This window comes from Chelmon rostratus, chromosome 7 (genome assembly GCF_017976325.1).
Source record: "Chelmon rostratus isolate fCheRos1 chromosome 7, fCheRos1.pri, whole genome shotgun sequence".
NCBI classification, from domain to species: Eukaryota; Metazoa; Chordata; class Actinopteri; order Chaetodontiformes; family Chaetodontidae; genus Chelmon; species Chelmon rostratus.
Window position 1 is genome coordinate 10192114 of NC_055664.1, and position 17084 is coordinate 10209197.

The 17084-nt window shown below is 44.2% G+C and overlaps 1 protein-coding gene across 5 annotated transcripts in view; it reads right to left on the bottom strand.

Annotated features, from left to right (window-relative positions):
• Positions 1–231: 231 nt before the first annotated feature.
• dscamb (Down syndrome cell adhesion molecule b) overlaps positions 232–17084 on the bottom strand; it is a 96863-nt gene continuing 80010 nt past the window's right edge. Inside the window, exons 17-34 of one of the 5 annotated variants that reach the window (XM_041940171.1) lie at positions 16921–17076; positions 16411–16544; positions 16009–16162; positions 14990–15107; positions 14695–14861; positions 14162–14260; positions 13100–13288; positions 12398–12688; positions 10604–10780; positions 10032–10062; positions 9672–9787; positions 9372–9536; positions 7267–7467; positions 6545–6847; positions 1584–1644; positions 1531–1547; positions 1249–1425; positions 232–1203 (exon numbers count right to left, since the gene is read on the bottom strand). In XM_041940171.1, coding sequence (XP_041796105.1) covers positions 1100–1203; positions 1249–1425; positions 1531–1547; positions 1584–1644; positions 6545–6847; positions 7267–7467; positions 9372–9536; positions 9672–9787; positions 10032–10062; positions 10604–10780; positions 12398–12688; positions 13100–13288; positions 14162–14260; positions 14695–14861; positions 14990–15107; positions 16009–16162; positions 16411–16544; positions 16921–17076 — 2660 coding nt within the window. In that variant the 3' untranslated portion in view covers positions 232–1099. Of the gene's footprint in view, positions 1645–6544; positions 6848–7266; positions 7468–9371; positions 9537–9671; positions 9788–10031; positions 10063–10603; positions 10781–12397; positions 12689–13099; positions 13289–14161; positions 14261–14694; positions 14862–14989; positions 15108–16008; positions 16163–16410; positions 16545–16920; positions 17077–17084 lie in introns of all 5 variants that reach the window. The other 4 variants (XM_041940172.1, XM_041940173.1, XM_041940170.1 and 1 more) reach the window with 4 other exon arrangements.

Here is a 17084-nt window from a genome sequence, read left to right on the forward strand (position 1 = left end):
GAATGAACAGTTAATTATCAGGCTTTGATTGGAGGATTTCAAGTCTTATCAACAACAACTTCTGTGTTTTTCTGTGGATGACAGGTCTCAGTAGAAAGTACAGTCAAAGAGGAATGTAGGTCACAGAAAATGTGACAAAGGAGAGCAGAAGGACAGGAGGAGGAAGAGGAAGAGGGTGGACAGGGAAGGCTGTTGGGCTTGAGCAACATGAATCAAAGTCAGATGTGTGCAAACATGACTAAGGACTTTATTAACCAAATCATTTTCCCCATAATATCCACAAATAAAAGTGATCTCTTTATATATATTCACATTGTATAATTTCATAGTGTGACAAAAATTCTCTTTTTTTTCTTTTTTTTTTTCTTTTTGGATTTCCAGCCATTCCTATTAATTGTCATTTGATCAGTCGCCATGCAGTCGTCAGAAAGGTTGAAAAACATTACGATTGGTCAGCATTGGCGGTTGTGTCCGGCGTCACTCTTCTTCTCCTGTATTGGCTCTTCGTAGTGCTAAAAACCCCCTCAGTTACCCAATCACAGATTTCATCACACTGCGACAATAAAATAAAAATAAATTAAGAAAGCAATGTTCTCCTGCAGAGTGCTCCAGAGTCCTCCTCCCCTTCTCGTCTTCTTTTTTAGATATTTTCTGTTTTTATATAATAATAATAGTAATAATAATAATGACTATAATCGTCCTTGATATAAATTCAATAGTATTTTTTCTCTTTCTCAAATTTTAAATAAATCATTTTGGCAATCCTCATATGTTGTCACTTTAGAATAAAAGAATACTCAAGTAGAAAATAAAAACTGTGAGAGAAAATTTGTCAGAAGAGGAGCGAAGAGTGAGAGAATGAAAAGTGTGAAAGCAACAGAGAAGAGCGAGAGAGGAAAGAAAGAAAAGAGTGAAAGAAAGAAAGACAGACTCAAAGAAAAGCATCCACTTCAGACGCATGTCGGAAACGGCTCTATATACAACAATATCTGTTGTGGAAAACTGTCCATCCTGTGCCTGTCGTCTGTCTCTTGTCCTTCCTCCTCCAGTGGTCTACAGTAGTCCTGTTGTCTGCAGCAGTCCGGTGTGTGTCCCAGTGTTATACCAGAGTGTAGGACTTGGCATAGGGGTTGTTGCTCTGTTTCAGGTGTCCTCTGGAGTCCAGCAGTGACTCCTGGGAAGTGCTGAGCTTGGCAGCCTGTGCTTGGGCTAGGTCTCCTGAGGAGGAGACCTCCACCCGGACCTCACCCCGGGCCTCTCCCCTCTCGCGGACATCCCTGTGGGGGAGGGTGGAGGCAGTTCCTGGCTGCCACTGCTGCACTTCCCTAGGTGAGGGCACTTCCATGGGGGTGGGCTCCATGGGAGGTGGCCTCTTCAGGGTACGGTTCCTCTGGGGTTCCAGGCAGGTCTGGCCCATGGCTCCTCCTCCACCTCCTCTAGTTTCCCCTGTAGCACCAGCACCAACTCCACTTGCTCCAGCTCCTCCTGCTCCTCCTCCTCCACCACCACCACCGCCTCCTCCACCTCCACTGCTGCTGCTGCCACTGCTGCTGCTGACTCCTCCGCCCCGGGCTGCCAGCGGCACGCCACGGTTCAACAGGAAGTCCATACGAAGGTAAGGTGGCAAGTGGACCAGCTCTCCTCCTGGCAGGCAAAACACAGGAGAGAAGGTTTGTTCAACCACAGTTAACAGTGATATTCTGACGTGTTGTTGGACAATAATACTACAGCAGTGTTGTTTTTTAAACGGGCAGCAGTTTAATATGTCACTTTATTTATTAATAGTGCCTTCACAATGTGCAGGTTGCAGATTCTCTGAATCTTTTAATGACATTATGTTCTGTAGACAATGAAATCCCCAGATTCTTAGCAGACACATTATTCTTAAATTGTTGCACTATTTGCCAGCGCATTGAGTCGCTGAGTGGTGAAGTCCTCCACATCTCTGCTTCAGAAAGACTCAGCCTCTCTGGGAGGCTCTTTTTATAGCCAATCACGTCGCTCACCTGCTGCCAGTTAACCTAATTAACTGTGAGATGCTCCACCAGCTGTTTTCTTTTAGCATTTCACAACTCTTTCAGTCTTTTGTTGCCACTGTCCCAACTTTTTTTTCTTTTGTGACTGGCATCAAAGTCTATCTGAGGATATTAATTTAAAAAAAACTATTCACTATTCAAAAAAACTATACTTCTATTCAAGTTTTACACAACGTCCCAACTTTGTTGGAAACAGGGTTGTACATATGTAATGCTGTAGTGGAGTGAAACAAAACAGTACAGTTATGGGTTGTTAAACCAAAACAATGAGTCGAAAGACACTCAAAGCTGTGTTGTCCTGAGAGGAACTACAGGGTTGGGTGACAACTGTCGACAAGCAACCACAAACACATGATATTACAAAAATCATACATGTTGTTTTTGTCCTTATGCCTGACCAAGATATTAACACTTTTGAAAACTCATACTGTGTGAAACACAAGCTATTCTCCATAATTTTAAACAACAATAAGGACTTGATGTATTTCTAAAATAAGACAAGACCACAAATAGTTTGACACAGTGTTGCCAGAATGCAGAGCCCCCACCCCCACTGTTGCTTTCTGCAGATGGGGTCAGCTCGGTTCCACGATGATATTCACCAGAGAGTCTCTGCTCGCCCTCAGAGACAGTGTAGGAGTTCTCTGGGATCCCCGTTGTGTACAGTATGTGCTCTCAACACAGACTCCATTTGTACTATTCCGGAGTAAATGAACCGCGCAGAGAGTTGAAAATCCATATTTAACTCACAGTCACGCCGCCACGTTTTCTCACCTCGGGCCCTTCTGGAATAATGATTCACATAACTATTATTTTTATGTAATAGCAATTTTCACCCAGTGTGAATCTAGTTGATTTATTAGTTGCTATGAGGAAGTATGTGCAGAACATAATGTAATAGTGCGATGAATATTATTATCTTTGCTATCATTGTGAGGGACTGATGCAATGATTCAGTTCCTGAGTTCTTTTCTTGCTGTGATGAAGCTGAATGATGGACTATGTCTCAGCGGCTGGTCTGTATAGTCGACCGCTACAGTTCCTGCTGCCATTCTGTAATTATCAGACCCCCTCTCTGCTGAGTTGCTCTGCAGGAGAGGAGAAACTGGAGTCTTATTAGGAGACAGAATAACTTGTAAACGCCCATAGCCAGATAAAGCAGGTCAGATTTAATACCTTAACTGAGTGATAAACTACGATTAAAAGCTGTCTCTTCAGCCTTTAAGTAATCGTCTGAAGTGTTAGATAAGCGGTAGAGAAGAGAGGGAGACACACTTTGATTTGGTTCAGCGAGTTTATGGTACCTCTGCTGCATTCCTTCTACTGATTGGACTATGTATTTAACAGAGCAAATGAATCCCCCACAGGGCGGTGCTCGGGTTGCCGGATCTAGTGGGCGGCACTGGAGATTCAACACTTGATGAGCTGAGGATCTGTGTGTATTGTTTCACGACCGCTGAGGAGTTCATCTCTCAGAGGACCACAGATCAACGAGCATTTACAGGTGTGCAAGCCAGACCGCTCTTCAGCACGTGCTGACTCCCACGTGTGCCGACACACTCGCATGTGCACAGCCCACACGTGCACAAATGTGAGTGTAAACTCTATGTGCGCACACGTGCACGTGCACACACATGCCAGGTCCCCGCCGGCTGCACTAACGGCGGCGCGGACGAGGCCGGCTCCGCAAATTCAATCCAACATGTGACCTTGGAGAATGGATTTCTGGGTTCACGGGGAGAATGCATAATTTACTGTGTTTTATAATAAGCCCTATTAGTGCCAGTAAAGATGATGAATGGCTAGGAGTGTTAATTGAATTAAATATAGATTAAAGTGTTGCTGTGGGAGCTCATTAGAAATGTGGTTTGAAAATTCATCGGCCAGTAAATTGCAGATCGTACAGTAATGGGACAGTTTGTGTAACCAGAATAAAACAGCAACTCCCTGCCAAGCCATTAATCTGCGTAAGTGTTGGTTCCACCTCCAGCTCACTCTGCACTGTTGTGAAGGGTAATGTCTTGATATTCTCCCACCTGTATTTCTATATTTTGTGCGACACACAACATATTTACAGTGCTGCCTGTAGCCTTGTAATTAAGAGCGCTGCTGAAAATGTCTGTAGGCAAAGTGCGAGAGGAACACGCTGTCACGGGTCCGTGGATTTGCTCCGATGAGGCAGTGAAGAAGAAGAGCACAAATAAACAAATCTGTCACTCTCAAAACAACATTGTCAGGTGGGGGCGGTCACATGAAATGAGATCAGATAGAGAGAGAGAGAGAGAGAGGTGAATGAGAAGCCGTCCCTCTGCATTTGACCTTTGTGATGGACAGGTGAGGTCAGCTCAGGGCACTCAGATGTAATAGAGACAGAGATGGGGCAGAAGCTTAGTCATTCGCCAGCTGTCAGTGAAACTGGCCTCCGCACTGGGTCTGGGTTTCAATAGCTTAATACTGTTATACACTCTGCTTTGACTCTCCAAATGTGGAGATGGGGAGTGACTAACTGATAACCACAACTGTGTTGAGACATACGCTACATGGAAAAAGTAGGTGGACTCCACTTGTCTACATACTTTTGTGTACTTTTGGTCTGGGGCTGTTTTTCATGGTTTGGGTTTTGCCACTCTGTTCCCATTAAGAGTGAGCTTAAAGCTGCACTCCACATTTTGATACGAATGTCAGGTCACAGGACAGTATGTAACGTGAAAGTGCTCACTGATGTACTGATGAAGCTACAGAGAGTTATCACCTGACTGTGCAGCTCCCACCAGCTCTATGTTTTAGCGTTTTTCGACTTATTGTTTTGGCTTTACGGCCCACAGGTGGTTTAGTCTCACCACTTGCATCAACCATGTTCCCTGCAGCAGAGAGGCAGCTGTTCCTGGCAAAATGTCTCTAAAACCTTGTGTATGATAGCTCTTGAATGTTTTAAGCATAAATTCTGCTCATATATTACACATTGCACCTTTAGCAGTCACCCTTTTCATATGTAGAAACACATTCTGGATTAATATTGGTCAGAGCAGCTATTTACAAAGGCTTATAATGTTTTACCCTCAAGATCCTGTGATTCGAATAATGTGTGTAAATCCAGCTGCGCTCACTATACTCTGTGTCGGTACTTATTAACTGTCAGAGTTGCTGCAGGCCTCTCAGAAAACCACATCCTTAACTTTTCACAGTTCATTGACTGTCGAGTCAACTGAAATACATAGCATCTGATGTAGCTAAAAAAACTGAAAATGTTAAAATGTTAATGAAAATATATAAGACAAGCATTTAAGTCTGATAAGAAATGTTGTGCTAAACGTTAATGCTAATGTTAAAACACAACTCCTTACAAATAGTCACAACCCGATAGGAAACTGCAGAAGCAACACAACTTGATTCTTATGCTAAACTGTATCCCCCAAAGTAACCGACACCTTAGTCTAGCACTCAGTGACGCCACATCAGCCTGAAAGGCTAAGAGTCTGGTATTACACAAACGGTCTCCGCTGTGGCAGAAAAGTGCTGCTTTGTACTGAGTGACAATAGCTTCAGAAGAGGTTGACAGATAGCCTTTCATTGCCCTCTCTCCCTGGTGAACTGGTGATATGAGTCTGCTGTCCTGTACACAAACGTCCAAAACATAATGAGGCTTGAAACTCGAGGAGCAGATCTGATGGCCTCAACCCTTGTCTGGTCAAACTGAGGATTCTGGGACCGCGTCCCCTTGTGCAAACACACACAGGCCGACATTTCTGGTTCTCAGACACCTCCAACAAAGCTAATTATCCACGGCCCCAGACACACTCTAACAGGACAGCAGACGCGCTGATGGATGAGCTGTGTACATGTGTCGGGATGAGGGGTGTCTGTCTGACTGTGCTTCTGTGTGTGGTCAGCAGCCCGCCGGCACACTCTGCCAGAACTCGTAACTGATCTGCAGGGCTACCCAGAGGAGCACAGGGTCATGTAAGGTAAGATGGCTACAACCTGAGAGGAGAGCACGGCAGGTTTTCTCAAACTGCAGATGTAATGACAGCCTTTAGAGACGGAGCCTTTACGTAGTTTATGAGCTAACATTGTTTACTAGGGAAAAAAAGTCTGTTTTCTTACAATAAAAGGCATCCTTGGGGTGCTTTTGGAGGAACTGCATCTCATAACCCTCGTTGGTGATATGTGATGGGCTTGCTTACTGTGTTAAGGCTCTAAAAGTTAGAGAAAGACTAGGAGCTACTCCCACAGAAGAGAAAACATGTCTTATGTGCTGCTTACGTAGCTTCTCAAAAGCAATTTTTTCGGCAAAAACGTGGTTTACATTTCCAAAGCAAGCACTTGAGGTCTGATTTATTAATTTCTACCTAATCCTCCACCTGCTGGTCTCACAACACAGGTGAGAGAGATGTGGGTGGATTTGATGTAAATCCCTCCTATAACTACACCCTGTCTAATTGAATGGAAAAGGGACGGAGGGGAAACACAAGGGTGAATGAGTGGTGTAGTAAAGTCCACTTCCTCACCAGGTCTGTGCGCCTTGGGCACGGCCATGTTCATGACCCGGCTGACGTCCTGAGGTTTGGGCGGCGAAGCGGTGAAGCGGCAGATGCCCGACTCGGATGGCGTGCTGGAGGTCAGGCTGTCAGTGTAGTCGTTGGTCCCCGCTGTCATCTGCTCAGATGAGGTGTCGGAGATGAAGCACTCTGTGATGGTGAACTTGGCGTGGCGGAGCTGCTCTTCCATCTTGGCGTGCTCATAGGCCCTGGCCAGCTCCTCGTAGGTGGATGACGCGCTTTCTGTTGATACCATGCTGCTCCGTGCCCGATCTGATGAATGCACATCAAACATCACGATACACAAGTTTAATTGATGTTGTAGAGTGTAGCACTAGTCTTTTAAAATGCTGCCAAAAATGAAACTTTATGGCATGGTTTTCTATGATTTTTGGGGCTTTTTAGCTTTATTTAAGAGGGAAATGGCATAGGTTTGAGTTGGAATCGCACCTCGGTAGCCTCAGCCAAGAGTACGCCCCGAAATTACTTTCAAATGGAAAAACTACTGCCAATATGTTTTGGATTGCACAGAAGTCAGTGTGAGAGCCATGCAGGTCGCCTTCACACTTGAAAATCTCACCAAAGCAACACTATACCGTCACATCCCCTAACTTTAGCCATAAAAAGCGGCTGTGGGTTCACGTTGTTTCTGGATTGCTGTGACGGTCAGCCTCCACCCTGCCATACTCTACCTGTATCCTGTGAGGGGCTGACGCTGTAGCTGTCGCTCTCTTTGTCCACAGATCCGGTGGCGCGGGGCGTGGGGAGTCTCCAGTCAGTGGTCAGGGTGTGTGAGGAGCTGGTGGGGTGCGGCCGGTTCAGGGTCCACTGGCTGGCGTAGCGGCTCCGTGCCGCGGCAGGACCAGCTTTGGCAGTGCGTCTGGCAGTGGGATCTGGTGAGGAGAGAACAGGACAAACTGTTGGTGAACAGAGTTTTTAACTGCTACTCCATTTTTTACTGTAATCAATTTAAGCCCAAGTCTTCTGATCAACATTAAGTAGCACTTTACTCATTTTGTTTTGATTCAGCTGCCAATTATATGCTGACAAATGTTTTAGATGAGTCAAATTTTTATATATTTAGGTATTTAGAATTACTCTCTCGGCCTGGGATCTGAACTCTTGCAAGTCTGAGAGATCCTAGTCTGTGAATAAATAGATATTGTGCTTGAATAAAACAGTAAATAATTATTCTACTCATATGCATGCATCAGCGTTTACTGAAAGAGTCAATGTGTACCTGGACTGTATAGTATAAATTGCATTCTTTCAAAATCTAATTATGAGGCTTGTGTTGGGCTCTAAGAGACTATTTCATTTCTTAATTACTGTGTCAATCATGGAATGAAATTAAAATATTTTTGCCTTCATTGTACAGAATAAAAAATGAAGTCTTTAGGGGCAGCATCGAACAAACAAATAAATTCAAGACCACAGGGACACACTGCCTGCAGCAGCTGGAGCCTGTTGCTCGATAGACAAAAAACCTGCAAGACAAAGTTAACAGTTGACAGTTTAGGATTCTTCAAACAGTGTCTCTGCTAATATCCCACTGTTGTGCGGTCTGGATGTGGCTCATCAGTGACCAACAACGGCATGATTTGTGGCTGGGATCTAACATCAAGGTGGGGAATGTGTGTCCTGCCTGCTGTGTTGTGTTACAAATGTACAGTTTACTCCTTCAGTGAACACTGAACAGCACCAGCCCACAGCTCTGTGAAATCATCCATCTTCAGCTCTACCTGTCTCCACACAGGCATATAAATAGTATCATATTCAGCCTGACCCAGACAGGCTGCTGCTCTGTGCACCGCTGGGCCAAATCACAACGAGAACCTTTAGAAAAGGCCTGGATTGGATCTGTGCAGAGAAGAATGGTGCTGGTAATTGTAGTAGGTCAGACAGTAATTCTATCAGAGGGGATGGAGGGATGAAAGGATGGAGCTGTTTGGCCCGCAAAAAAAATAAAAAATAGGGATGAGTCAGCAAACTGGGTTCATGCCCCAGTGGCCAGGTTAAACGAACCAATCATATGGCTGTATACTTGTGTGTGGATGTATGTGTATGTGTTTGGTTGCTAAGGTGCTAAGGTTGTGTTTGCAACTGTGATATTGTTCTTTGCGTTGTATGTCTTTGTGCACTGTTCCATACGTGTACATATATACGTAACATCTGAATCTGTTGGCTTATTTTGGTGGGAAAATATTAAAATCGTTTCAGATCATTACGAATCTGAGTGTGCGTGTCCATGTCTGTGAGTGCATGTGTGCACTCAGGTCCAACTGGTCAGCTGGAGCAAGGCAATCAGGAGATGACGTGTCTAGAAGGGGCAGGGAGATCGCTACTCTTCATCAGTTCTGCTTCAGTGGAGCTCAAACACCAGAAGCCCAGAGGCCGCTCTGCAGCACGGCTGCTGTGTCTTTGTAATCTCACTGCCAGAAGGCAGCTCACATGCTGCGTGAGGGCAAACTACAGTTAAGACAAGGTGGAAAAGCTATTTGCCTTGCATGTAACTCAGATGAATGTGCAATGAAATGCTATTACCAGTGTATATATTTTATGGCGCTGAGGCAAATTTCTTTCCCGCTAAGTGTCATCCCGCGACAAGAATATAACTGTGTGGATTCAGGAGGAAAATTAGCAGTGCAAGATTCATGACTGCAGAGTATCCAAATGAAAACACAACCCCTGCTTTAGCTGCAAGACAGTTTTTTCCCAACATGCTATCATCAGTAACACAGGACCAGTACAGTGGTATTAATATTAGTAGGAAAGGAAATAAATGTTGAGCACTGACGGTGGTGGGACTCACTGGTTCCAGGCCTGGCATCGGACACGTCCACCAGCGGTCCAGTGGCCTGGGACAGAGACTGGTAGTGGACTGTGTGGGTCACTGTGGAGGATTTTTGCTTGTTTGTCTCCCCAAAGTCATTGTCAGTCAACAGCACAGTGGACCTGTCATCTAAGAGACAGAAAAACGAAACGAGGGGGAAGCAGGAAGGAAGAAAAGGATAAGTAAAGCAGGAAAACAATAGCGAGTGGTAGAAAAGATGTAAACATAATGAATAAGGTGACTGGCGAGCTTGAAGCACGTTACCGATTGTCTCCATGGTGTCCCTCTCCTCGATGAGGAGCTGGGCTCTGGGGATGTCGATGTGCATTCTTAACGTCTGCTGCTGCTTGTTCACCGTGTCTGGAGTCCGTGTGTTCTTACTGAGGAGGTTGATGAGAAAAATCCATTACTTTCCAGCTGTGTGATTCTGCATTGTATCGCAGAAATGCTAGCTCAATTCCATTCAAGTTGATAAGTAGCTGCGAGAAGGTAACGGGGCAGCATATCCAGGGTGCATTATATTTGATTTTTACTGATGGGTACTGCAACGCTGGGCTACACTGTGATTTATGTTCGCTGCTTAAAGGAAAACAGCTAGCATAAATTAAAATTAAGCGCACATACCTCATCAGCATTTCTGCCAGGCTTTTGGCATCTGTGAAGTCAGCAAAGAGGCAGTTAATACCATAATAGCACTGTCCTAGTTGATAAGCTACAGCAGCGGAAATATGGTACAATCACTGATAATTCCACTTACAAAAGGGCGATGAAAGCATGTTAGAGAGTTTGATTGAATAAACATGGAGGTGTTTGACCTGAAAAGACACCTACTGCAGTTTTCTGATTATAAAAGCAAAGTTTCACCTTAGTTTTTCCAGGTTTATCAAAAGATTTCAATGACTTTGCACAGGTGTGCTTATAAATGTGTTTTTCTGTGCATGTTTGCACACAGGCATGCTGGCCCATAGACTGGATGTGTGTTTTAACATATATCTACATTTGTTCGATTTTTATTTGTTACTATTTGTAGTTCTGATCATTTTAGATGAAATCAGGATACCTACATGCACACATTACTCACTCTGTTGCGCATCAATGCAGGAGGAGATGTAGGCTACAGCTTAACTGTGCTGAAGTGGTTAGTAGTGCATCAACCCCCTTTTCAAATATAAACCTTAACTTGGTCTGCAACCCACCTCTGAGTCTCTTGAGCCGCTGCTCCCTCCTTCTCCTCTTTAGCACCATGAGCATGATGAAGACCAGTACGGCTACCACCAGAACAGAGGTGATGGTCACCACCATCTTCAGACCTCCGCTGCCTGACATGTTGTCTGAGATGGGATCTCCCGTCTTCAGCAGGGGAGGGATGGTACCTTGTCGAAGAAACACATTCACAAACACATTTATTAGGAATGAATGCACAGACACAGAGAGTCTCATGTGCATGTTCACCTAGATCGTTGCTGCTAGGTGAGGTACGACATCGTGGCTTTTTAATAATGTCGAGACGTTTTGTTGCTGTTAATGTGAAACATTTGTTCCGAGCAACACTACTTTGCTTATTTTGTGTAACACCAATATAACAAGGTTGAAAAACAATAACTCCTGCAAGTAAAGGGTGGAAGAAAAATATGTTTTATGCAGCACAGTCAAAGATTGTACAGATGAAAAATGCTTGGGAATGAAACCTTGAATACTGATTTTTAATGCATTTTAAATGTGTTTTAATGTGCAGACTTTGTTGTAACCCTTGAACGCTAAAGAAATCTGTGAGTTCCTTATGCTCTATTTCTTCAAGTTGATTTAGAAATGATTCTGTCTGTTCTTACCACCCTGGCAAAGTAATATAAGTCCTTTATGAGCTTTTCCAACTTGAGCTTTGTATATATCATTATTATTATCATTAGCCATCCATCTATTTTTTGAGCAAGGTCACAGCAGTCTGGAGCCTCTCAGCTAACACTGGGTTCATCATAGAGATAGAATTGGATGTTTGCTTTAAAGGTTTCACGCCTAATTTCACTATTAAAATCCATTTTTCTCCTCAGTCACTGTGGATCGGGGCTGGAGCACCAGGTTTCTAGGAGACTGAACATGTCCTGTTAGTCTCCTGGGCTGCTGCTCAACAGCTGAGCTGAGCTATAGACCAACTGTCAAACTGAGCATCCACACAGACACGCCCACACACATGCAGAAGCACATCCACTCACACATAACAGCCTGACAGGCAGCTCACGCATCACAGCAAAACCCTTCAAAGGAAATTAATGAATAGTCTGGAGTGCAGCACAGAGCTCTCACCACCTCCTGTGCTTCTTTATAGCTTATACACTTCCTGTGTGTGTGACTGACACAATCTGTAGCTCAAGGCGAACAAAGCTACACCAGGGCCCATGCAGAATCTGAAGACCGTGGCTGTTTTCTTACTCAGCTGAGCCCTCAGAGTACCTGTCAATTTGTTCAAAGGCTGACAAACCTGCCTATTCACAAACAATCTTAAAGCACAGACTGTACTATCAGGCAGAACTGCAGGATGACATGAAGCACTGCTGCCACAAACAGTCGCAACAAAGGCTGCAACACTGTTAAAGGTGGTGTAATGATTAAAACATTGCAATTTCAGAGTAAGTTCTGTCTGACTTCTTCCCTTTGCCCCCAACCCTCCTTCTTCTGACCATGTGTTAATGTGAAATAGAGGTACCCTACTTCAAAGGTACTGTAGCAATGTCTCATAACGCCTTAAAGTGGGTGAGATCTGATATCAAAGAACACAAAAAGGAGATGAAACAAGCGGAAACCCTTTTCCTTGGTCTTATACTCATCATTCATGTAATCTAATTAAACTGACATGTTGGGCCATCAGTTTGGAGGGAGGCTCCATTACTCCTTTAAAAGTTCTTAAAGTTGGCACTGATGCTTCTCTTCCATCCTGATCCAGTGATCCTCTATATATGTGCAACTGTGTGACAGTCTGTTTAATCCAAACTTACTTCCATCAGCATTGAGAGTAGCAAACGTGATCCTCTTTTCTGCTGAGCCGGCGCTGTTGGTGACCTTCATCTGCAGCTCGTACCAGGTCGCCTCCTGCAGGTCGTACAGGATGTAGCTCTTGGTCAGCGATGTGCGCTGGGCAGTGGTCCAGGTGGCCGAGTCCACCGCGCGGTACTCCAGTATGAAGGAGGTGATTGGACAGCCGCCGTTGTTCCAGCCGACCAGGTTGAGTCTGGCCCTGGTGGAGTTGATGCTGGTGAAGAGTTCGTGTTCTTTGGCAAACTGCGGTTCTGAGGAGGAGATGATCAGCATTTCACAGTTAAGATCGCAGTTTGGCATAAAGTTTCTCAGTGAAACCAATCTTAAAACTCGTGTGGATGCAAAGAAAGTCAAATACATCAATACTTGTACACCAGCTCTGAGGAATATGAACAGGAGTTTTGAGTTACGAGTTTTAAAGATCAATGAAAACAAAATGGAATCAAGTCATCAAATTTCGGTGACTGGGAAAAGAAACTATTCCCTCACCTACTTCAATTCATTCTACCACCACAGTTATTACAACATAAGTTTGGGACCATGACTCCCAAAGGAAGCTGCTTCTTTTAAACAACACGATTAGTTGTCATCGCTGTTGTTTGACTGTCTCAAAACTCGAAACGTGGCAAACAGATTCATTTGCCTTGTGCGGGACTCCCTACCTTTCCCATGGGTCTTAGCTTCAATGATCTCACTGATGCGCCCGGGCCCCACTGCATTCTGGGCCGTCAGGGTGAACTTGTACCAGGTGCCGCACTTCAGGTTCTCCAGACGGTACGAACGTTCACTGGGGCTGATGGGAAAACTGCCCCACTGCTCGCTGTTGTCCTCTGAGTACTGCAGGATGTAGCCTGCGGAGAGGACGAGAGAAGGGACACAGAGGGGAGGCAGACGATTTGAAAAGTACGTCATACAGAAACATTTACTCTAGTTTACACATAAATCATATGGATATAGTTTTAGTAAAAGTAAGTAAGAGTTGAGTATGTGTGTGTTTGACCTGTTTGTGGCACTAAATGAAAGGTCAGAGTCCACTAATGCCATTAAGATTCATCATCTGGGCCCCATGAATGACTCCGCTGAATTTCATGGCAATCTATCCAGTTACTCAGTTCTTCAGTGATAGTTATGTGGACAACAGTGTTCCAGTGACAGTCTGAGGACAGGCCGACCGACCGGCACTGCTTCCCCTGAGCACGCTGCAAGCCTGGCTAAAAATAGACAACTGCACGCCTAGGTGTGTGTATTTTGGTGATGGATGATGCTGCGAGCAGGGAAGCAAAACAAATATCAGAGAGGAGGTATCACGGACAGCTTTTATAGGGACTGCAACTCCACAGACAGGAGCTCCATGATTAGGAGCAATGATAAATCACCACAAATCGTCTGACTGTGATTGTGCTTTCTTCAAGATGGAGCGCTTTAATCTTTCGCTTAAACAGACCTAATCTTCCCTGCTGCTTTTTAATCTACCGTTTTAGGACTCGAATATTCAGCCCGACCACCAGATAATGAGAAACAGGAGCCGAAACAGGAGTGGTAGACCAGAGTAAAGGAGGAGGTGACACTGGTTATCATGGGGAGCTGAAGGGAGGTGATTCTTCTTATATAAAGGATAATGTGTGTAGTTGAAGCACATTTGTTGTCATGAAACTGCTCGCTGTGCTGTTTCAGATTCATTTGTTTTATGTGTGTGTGTGTGTGTGCCTCCGTGCTGTTCTCACCTCGGATGGAGCTCCCTCCGTTGTCTCCGGGTATCCATGACAATGTGATTGATGTGGTGGTAGTCTTGGTAACTGTGAGCCGTGGCTGGTCAGGAGGGACTGAGGACAAACAAAAGTTCACTGCACTGTTAGTATTTGTGACCTCTGCCGGAACACGCGCTCCTGGCCAAGGTGGAATGACCATTTGCTGAGGATGATGTATGAAAGGTAGGGAGCAGAAACCTTTGTGTTTAGAGATCTGGTGGGCTAAGAAATGTTATATAACCCAGCAGGTGTTCAAGCGCTAAGTCTTGGTACCCATTCCAAAGTGCATACATTTTCTTTTTCCTTCAAATTTACGCTATGGGCCGTAACGGATGTACAGTATGAGCAGCAGGATCAAAGTTCAATGTTATGATGAAGCAGTATGTCCCAATTGTCTGCATATTACATGCAACAGTACGTACAGTGTAAGGACAGCTGCAGCACACATTATACATAAAAGACAAAGTCTGAGATTTGGAACGCGGCCCGAAAACTGTTTGACTGCTTGCCTTGGACCTGCAGGTTGAGTGTGATCTCGTCCGAGCCCCAGTTGTTGCTGGCCACACAGCTGTAATTCCCAGAATCCTCTGCTTTCACTGTGCGGATAATGAAGCTGCCGTTGCTATGGACACTCCGACGACCATCCACCAGAACAGGTGTAGGTGTTCCGTTAGTGCTGGAGAAAGACGGAAACGATGTTGGGAAAATTATTACTATGGGCCATAATGCTGTCATGATATCCATGAAAGTCTGATAATCTGTCTGTACTGAGCGACACCACATGCTTGTTTATGTGTCACTTACTTTCCCTTGAGCCACTTGATGGTAGGCGGAGGGTCTCCAACAGCCTTGCATGGTAAAACAATGTCCTTCATCCAGGGAGTGGTCACTGTGCCGTTGAAGGTCAGGATCCTGGCTGGAGCTAAAAACAACACAAACACGGCGCGCTGTTGGTGGTCTAAAGGGATGACGCTTTCATTAACAGTGAAGAAAACAAGGCGTTCACTTTTAAACCATGTATTTAAACCTTAATTAAAAACATTATTGTCATGACAAGGTTCATACAGTTATTAATAACACATGTTTAGTTATGTTAAAGCTAACTCTCCACACAGAAGCAAACATTTAAAGCAATGAAAATTAATTTATGCTTTCATTTAATTCATGCTATCATTTTAAGTAGACTACCCCAGTTTGTTCTGAAGGGACCCCATCCATCATTGAGTAAGCTTACAACCCCTCACTGTGTGACATATTCTATGGATAATTTTATATTATAATCAAATCATAACAATAACAGTATAGAACAACTGATGGACTGTATAATTAACCGAAATAGTGAACGCAATAACTGCAGCACATTTGAGCACATTATTTACTGTGGACATTGTATCAGAGATGTGTTTTCCTGATATTCTTAATTAACTTTTTATACAATTATCTGTCTGTATTATATATTTTCTTTTATATTTAATTTTGTTTCCTGTTTTTATTCCTTTTTTAATGTGAAGCACACATGTGGAGCTGCATGTTTAGTATGAAGGCTGCAACACAAATACAGTTTAATACAAATACAAATACAGTTTAATTTAATAATAATATGTAGCATATATTTAACATATTATAACAACCAGGATGAATCCAGCCCCTCAGCCAATGTCAGCTGGCTAACCACCTGAGATAAACATTATAGATAATGGATGGATGACATTTAATACTCTCTGCTTATTACTAATTGCGCTTTGGGTGGAAATAACTTTCCGAATCTAAATGATATCGATATCACAGGCTGTTGCCGGGTCAGCTTGGTGAGGGTGGTGTACCTTTGGCCAGAGGCTCCACCGTGATCTTCTCACTGTTGTTGCCATGACCTGCGGCCGTCACAGCCACCACCCAAATACTGTACTGTCTGTTTCGGGCCAGGTTGGGGATCCTGTAGAAATAGGCATCTGGAGACGCCTCAAACTCACTCATCACCTGTAAAACGGAGAGAGAGGAAAGATTATTGTATCGCTGGGTAGCTGCAGTGTCGAGAGAAATGCCATTTGATAACACTCAGATGGTTTGAGTCACAGCACATGTTCAGCATGGGTACCAGCGGTCATCCTGCCATGTTTTAATGTTTGACTCACACAAGAGCACAGTCACCTGGACTGGCTGTGACAAACTGGGAGGGAGACTTGAAAAAGATGAGTGAAAATCTCTTGGTATACAAATGCTATTACCATCGGATGCAGGTTAGAGCAGAAGACGATGTATTTCCTGATGATGCCATTGAGTTTGAGGGGAGGCAGCCAGGAGACAAACACCACAGAGGTACTGGAGGCTGCAGCCTTAACCCCCGCCGGAGGACCAGGAACTGATGAAGAAGGGAACAGCATAGGGTTCACATCGAAACATGTTTTATCACCATAAAGCATAAGCAGAATAAATGTCCCCAGTTGCTCCTTGTTTTTGTGCTTCATGTTTATCAGTAGCAACTACACTCAAAACAGAATTCGAGTGAACTAAGTGGACCCCAATCTCAAGTATCATGACCACCTAATCCAACATGATTTACAAGTCCGAATTGGAATAAGTGTTGGGGTTAAATGATGAAAATGATAATGGTAAAAACAATAACTAATTATAAACAAGTGCTTTTATAGACATCTTTCTGTTTTGTATAATATTTGCTGCAGGCTGAACATAAATTTGAGTGTGTTATTTCTGTAATATCTGTTAATGGGCCATACCATCCTCTTTAGTGCGGACATAGATCTGTTCACTGCGGACGCCGTCGCCAGCGTTGGTGAAGGCTAAGACCTGGATGCTGTAGTTGGTGTACTTCTCCAAGCCGTCCAGCTCCAGAGACGGCTGATTGGTGGTCACGTTGCGGATTTCTCCCAGTTCTGCGACA